Raw genomic sequence first — 7,030 nt, forward strand, 5'->3', positions numbered from 1 at the left:
CTTTTGTAAATATGTCATGATATGAAATTAATTGATTATTGAAAGGGACACATGGACCATTTTTGTCTTTTACCAGTTGGACCAGAGGCGTTCATTTATGAAGTAAGGGCAGACCTACCGATCTTATTTTGCTTTCTGAAAAGCTGTATGTGCCAATCAGCACAGATGCTTTAAATGTTACATATATAGTGCCAACTAACCGGTTTGTCCTGGACAGGTCCCTGGTCAATTCTCTCATTCATACAACCTTTATATTCCAGGTGTCTGCAGAAGAGCTGGCACGACAGGTACTGGCTGAGGTACCTCAGCAGGTGGTACAATACTTCACTATGAGGGGACTGACTCCCTGTAAGAAGCCTGCCTAGTATGGAATCAAGTGTGTCGGCAAATTGTAATAGATTGTTATTAGTTTTTTATAAGGAATATTTCGTTAGTTGGTTTTTTTTCCAATACCTATATAACATAGTTTATATACATTTGAATTTTTCCAATAGCTGCTTTTGATGCCTGTAAATCAAGTTTATGAGTAAACTATTATACATACAATAAATTTATTGTATAAAACTGCTAGGTTGCCTAAAGTAAAACAGGTAGTTAGAGATGATTTCACATTTTTACAAGAATCTGTTTTGTACAAATTTTCATTTTTGATTTATACGCAAAACATTTGCTACAATTATGCTTAGTAAAAATTTGTATGATATGGTTATGGGTCGATAGTTTTGCCTAATAACAATCAGAAACCGCCAGCAGTATATGTTATATACTGTTTAGGTGTCAGTTCTGTCATGTTCTCTCTAACTGTTCTAGGGAGGTCTGTTTTGTGATGTCACTGTAAAAATGTACAAATCTTAGACTACACATAAATATATATCTATACTATTTCTAATATGTAGATATTTTAGGTAACATAGTTTTGTTCCACCATATATATTCTATTTCAAAGACCAGCTACGCTGATTTCTTGACATTATGGTATATAAATTGGTTTAACTGTGATAGGACTGTTAACAAACCCAGAAACTGTGCAGATTTTCATATGAGACTCAAGTTGGCCTGTGATACCAAGATAAAAACTAGATTAGTCAAAAATAATTACATCAGACGTGGGAGAACTTCACAACACAAGGTCATCTACTCTCCTTTTTACCCCAGAATTGCTGACAATGCCTACAAGAGACAACAGGTTGACCTGAGTAATCTTTGACCCTTGGGTCTTGGACAATGAGATATCATTCTGGGGTCTGATAAAATCAACATTTATGTTAGAACTTTTAAGCATTTAGTTTTAGTGTTTTGTACATTCACTACAAACATAGATTCAAGCAGGCAGCTCCTTTTTCTCGCCCAAACATTCCAGGTTCCTCACTCTCAACAACACCTTTATTCACTATCTTAACCTCTACTAATGTAATAATGATTTGTACTCATGATTTTTCGTATTTTGAACTTAAACACGTCTCACTCGAGATCAAATTAAACGACCTTGACCTGAAATTGGATTTTGATTTAGAAGTTTGTATTTCTGCTTTACAACTTTCATAACACAATGTTTATCTTCTTTCTTATCATAACTGTATGAAGAAACATCATTACAGCTTTAAAAAATTGAATGGAGTGAAGTTTAAATATGTACATGATTTAACAGCCTCTGTGTCTGTCCAGTAAAACTACATTGTGATGTGCCATGTTTACTTCGCTGTTTTACTCACTGCCACGTTTTCTGTGTCTATATATATAGTATTGTACTGACTATGATAAATCTATTGTGTACCATTCTTATCTACTAAATTTACTTGTGATATTTATTAAGGAAACTTTAGACAAGATCAAAATGCAATGTATGTTTCCAGATCTTATTCATTGAAAACATTGACGATACATTGTTCTGTGAAATGACACAAAATCAAAGCAACTATATTACACAAGATAGTGACATTATGATGTCCATTTTATAGACTTTACTCATACATGTACCTGTATTGGTACTGATTAGAGTCAACAAAGAAAATGCCTGACATGATATGTAAATTGTTAATAGCGTTGGTCTTTCGTTCATCTTCATTTGTTTTACAAAAGAAATATCAGTGTTACGATGTATGTTTTAATGCTTGATGTAGTGCATAAACAGAAATCTACAAGTGATTTGTGATTGACATCAATAAATCAGTTTTGGTGAGCTTATATATAGACTATAATATACTATCTCTAAGTTTAGAACTTTTCAATAAAATAAATAAACATCATGCTGATATTCAGAGCAATTAGAAAAAGCTGTTTAAACATTACAAAAGACTAGTTTCTTGTAGCGAGCTATTAAAGTAACACATGGAATTCAAGCAGATTGGACCACCGACTGAAGATTCTAAAATGACAGTTTTGAGAATTATAAAAAGTTCTAAGGTATGAATAGCCAGTAACCCTAAGCATGTAATTTCATCAAATACCAAATTTTACCGTAACTGTTCTATTTTTATTTCAATGTCATCAGTTTTGACTGTAAAACAATTAAGCATAATACTGGTAAAGCTTACCAAAGCTTCATGCTTGCCGTCCTCTGTGTTCTGTCAGTTAATAATATCAACTTCTAATTCACCCATGTGACATCATTTAACTGGTAAGAGATCTCCAAGCTAGCTGCTATATTGCTGTATATGGATGTTTTCCATATGTAAATTATAGTGATTTTTTTCTGATAGTATATTACTGATAGCTCTTACCAAACTTCATTCTTGCCATATATAGATATTAGTATGCTTATAGTATTATCAATTATCATTTTCACCGTCCTCTTTGTTAACATCTCTATGTGCCTTGCTAATATTCCTGGTATTTATAAGTCCATATTACTGGTATCAGTGACCAGTTAACTCCTACTTGTTACCGCATGGAGTCTGGTTCTTAATGATACATTTTTAGTGACTTAGATATAGTTAGGAATGTTGAATGATATCTCATACATCACAAGTAAGATATTTAACACTAAGCACATCTTTTTTTCTTATCTTAACATGACCTATAATTCTGGGAAATAATATAATTGTATCTCTCAGAATATTACCTCAGCCCTACATTATGCTTGTATGATATAACATATCATTTAGCTTACCTCAGTGCAATGTACAAGGTTTATAACAGTGTGATATTTTCCTATTTATCTAGGGATTTTCATCATTAAAATATCACTTGAAGGATTGTATCACACAAAGTGCTTGTTGTTGGTTCAGCTGGTTGACATATATATATTGTATATCAATGGTGTTAGTATCACCTGGTTATCCATGTCTATATATATATATACACATTATACACTATAATGTTGACTTTCTATTTACATATATTTATTGCTATACAGCAATGCCACTGATAGATACTATTATGGTAATACAAGATATTATATTATTCAAAAAATAATAAATCATGTTGCTGCACTATCTCTATGTAGTTTTTGTGCTGATTTTAGTTAAAGCATCTCGCTTATTCCAAGAGTCGGTTTAAAGTTAATATTGTTTCAAGTCGTCCTTTCGTGCCTGTTGGCCATTTTGACCAAGTAGTAACACAACAAATGGACCTGGTTGGTATGGGAGATTATCTGTTCAGGTCTTCAGACTCTAGAGATATGGCTTCCGCATATAGTTTTCTTTCGTACAAGATATTAACATCTATCCCACGAATTCCATCTACAATGTTACATCCAACCCCACCAGACAACCTTCTGATAAACTGATCATTGGAGGGAAGAATAAATAAAGCAAGCCGATCATTCGAAGGAATTCGCTTGTAACATGCAAGTTTACGATTATTAAAAAACCTTCCCCAGCACTAAATTAGGAAAGGTGAGTAAAGGTTCAGTATCCCAGATATACTATGTGCATTTAACCCCAGCCGCCACTCCCCAACCCCAGTTGAGGGCTTGATGTTCTGTAACAGAATCTCATTCGTGGTGAAATTGCATAAACCTTTCTCAACAATTTTCATTTTCAAAATTATTCTTTTCAATGACATCTCCCTTTGCAGTTATCGGTCGAAAAGACAATTGAATATGACATTAACGTGTAACGTTACTTGGCGCCAAATATCGTGTTATGGTACCAGATAAATCCAAGAGAGAGAAAAACAATACAACAACCGGCAGCTCGTGAGATGTCCTTGTCTCAAGTACAGGAATGTTATCATCTTACATGGGTCTGTTCCGAGGACAAAGGCATCACAACCTAAACTTGAGAATTTGGCTGGTCTTTTATTCACCTTTCACCGGTATAGTGTAGCTCGGCCAATTTAATTCGTATTCGTGCCGCTCTGTGTCATATTATTTATTTTACCTGTCTCTTACTGTACCGCCTTCTTTCTTTGAAGAAATCCTTTGTAGATATGAATTCTACCTTAATCAACGTGTGTTTATATTTAGCTTGAATTAATAAACACAAAACTGTTATTTCTTTAAATATTGTGCTTTTTACTAAGCATAACATATATTCATGTAAAGATTAAATTCAAAGTGTCTTTCAGATGTTGATACATCAAGTAGTGATAAGAATATCCTAATTGGCTGTATATATTTAGTCGTTCAGTGCAATTAATCAGTATTGCATTAAACGTGACATGATCGTGAAAACTTTCCTTCATTGTAAATTAGGGGCCATTCACTGAAAAAGAGGGTTCTATGCAGTGCACAAGTAGAAGTAACAGAGGGAAAGACATACCTATTACTCGGCATTCTAGATATTTTGATATTTTCAGCCTGAGTAAAAGATATCCCATAGATAGATAGATTTATTTAGTAAAACATACATTATATTACAGTCATACATGTATTGTAAAACAATTCATGTTTTAATCAGGGTAACGCAGTAAAGTCCGTGGACTTATTTCAACTGTGGTCCCTTAACATAAAAACATTACAATACAATACCGGATATAAATATTATTACATAAAGTTAAACTATTCCTAAAATATAACGTTTCTAAAATAAACTAAAATTATGTTTAAAAAGTTCATGCGTGTGGTAAGAATATTATCATATCACAGAAAACAAAACCTTATTTATGCATTATCCTGTAAAAAACGTTGAACATGGTTTTGAAAGTTTCGTTTGTTATTAACTAGGAAGCGAATTCAAGGCCTTGACTCCATCAAATTAGATGTTTTAGAGATTTGACCTTTACAAGAAGGCACAAGAAAATTCAATGAACAGTTTTTGGTACCATAATTGTGTCGGTCACAGACCTTTCTGAATTTAGATGACATAGAACTTGGACATGTTTCATAAAATACATTGTGCATGTGGTTAAGACATAATTGTTTTGCTCTGTTTTCAATATTCAATAGCTTCAAATTGGATAAGACATTTTGGATAACATTTTCTCTAGGACCAAGATTACAAATAAAACGTACACATCTATTTTGGGCAACCTGTAGTTGATGCTTCATCTATTGGTTTAGACCGTAGTACCAGGCTGTGCAACAATAATCAAAATGACAAGAGATTTCCTGATGTCTAATGGAAAATCTCAACATTGTCTGTATAAAAAACGAAGTCTGGAATTAATTTTTTTTCACTAAGATTTCAACAATACTTTGGCCTGTTAAGCAGTTATCTACATTGATACCGAGATAGCGCACTTGATATGAGGCTTCAATAGATTGACCATTCACGGTTATTTCAAATGAGTTAATTTTACTAAGTTTTGGCTTTGTACCAAAGAGAATAACTTCATTTTTCCCGAGGTGCAGAGACAGTTTGTTATTTACAAGCCAAACTTGGCAATTTGCCAATTCCTCCGATAGTTTTGTTTTTATTTCCCAGGGTCTTTGATGGAAAACAGAATTGCGCTATCGTCTGCGAACAGAATTAATTTGGAATCTTTACTTAATGCTTAGTTCCATGTCATTGACATAACACAGGAAAAGAAGGGGTCCCAAAATACTCCCCTGGGGTACCCCACATGTAACTTTTTTTTAGACGAAGATACAACATTTTTAATAGAGACGATTTGGTCTCTAGAAGACAGATATGAAGAAAACCAGGATGTACACTCAACCCCCATTGCCTCAAAATAAAATAACAAAATTATATGGTCGACAGTGTCGAACGCTTTTTGTAGATCCAACAGTATCAATCCTTTTGTCAACTGACACTTTAAATGATCAAACAGGTGTATCAGGGCCGTATCTGTAGAATAATATCCTCTAAACCAAGATTGATGTTGGTACAATAAATTGTTATCCATCAGAAAAGTATTGAGTTGGGAATAAACTGATCTTTCTAATATTTTGACATAGAATTTAAAATACTGATCGGCCTATCATTACCGGCATCTGTTCTAGATTTCTTTTTTATAATTAGGTGGAACTCTCGGATTTCAGACTATCTGGTACAACCTGGAAATAGAAGGATAGATTAATTACATGGTTAATGGACGGGTTTTAATTTGTAAGTTGATTGAAAACGAAATCATAGGTAACAGGTGTAAATGAAAAAGTTGTCTTACATTTTTTTCCGATGAAATAATTAGAACAACTCAGAACAGGTGCCGTAAATATTTTGGAAGTTTGGCAATTTAGCAACTAATATTTCAGCAACATTTGTGTAAAACGCATTAAAGTAATTACGATAGTATTTGAATCATGACATAAAACATTATCTATTTCCAAGATGATACTGGATTAACCTTTTTTGGAGCATGACCCATGTCCTTCAGTATACTCCATAGTGTTTAGGATTGTCCCTGTGTTCCGCTATTGTCTATATAATAGTTTTATTTAGCAGTTTTAATCTCTCTTTGTATTTAGTTTCTGATTTTCCAAAACTCGATGTATGCTTCTTGTGTCCGTCTATCCTGCATTTATGTTTTTTAATATTTTCCAAAATCTCCCCATTAATCCACTGGTCTGTCGTTTGCTTGGTGCATATTTCCTTAAACGGAGCAAGATTGTCGATGATATTTAATATTATTTCACTAAGGCTGTTCCATGCGTCATTCACGTCTGTTATAGAAAAGAAAGAGAACCAATCAACATCTTAAAGTT

General features: G+C 33.3%; 1 protein-coding gene across 3 annotated transcripts in view; it reads left to right on the forward strand.

The window, feature by feature from the left end:
* LOC132560842 (copine-3-like) overlaps positions 1-3,436 on the forward strand; it is a 45,773-nt gene extending 42,337 nt beyond the window's left edge. For all 3 annotated transcript variants that reach the window (XM_060225533.1, XM_060225532.1, XM_060225535.1), the window contains one exon: positions 261-3,436. In XM_060225533.1, coding sequence (XP_060081516.1) covers positions 261-365 — 105 coding nt within the window. In that variant the 3' untranslated portion in view covers positions 366-3,436. The remainder of the gene's footprint in view (positions 1-260) is intronic.
* Positions 3,437-7,030: the final 3,594 nt, after the last annotated feature.

This window comes from Ylistrum balloti, unplaced genomic scaffold (genome assembly GCF_031769215.1).
Source record: "Ylistrum balloti isolate Yb309-2 unplaced genomic scaffold, AGI_CSIRO_Ybal_v1 Utg371122, whole genome shotgun sequence".
Lineage (NCBI taxonomy): Eukaryota > Metazoa > Mollusca > Bivalvia > Pectinida > Pectinidae > Ylistrum > Ylistrum balloti.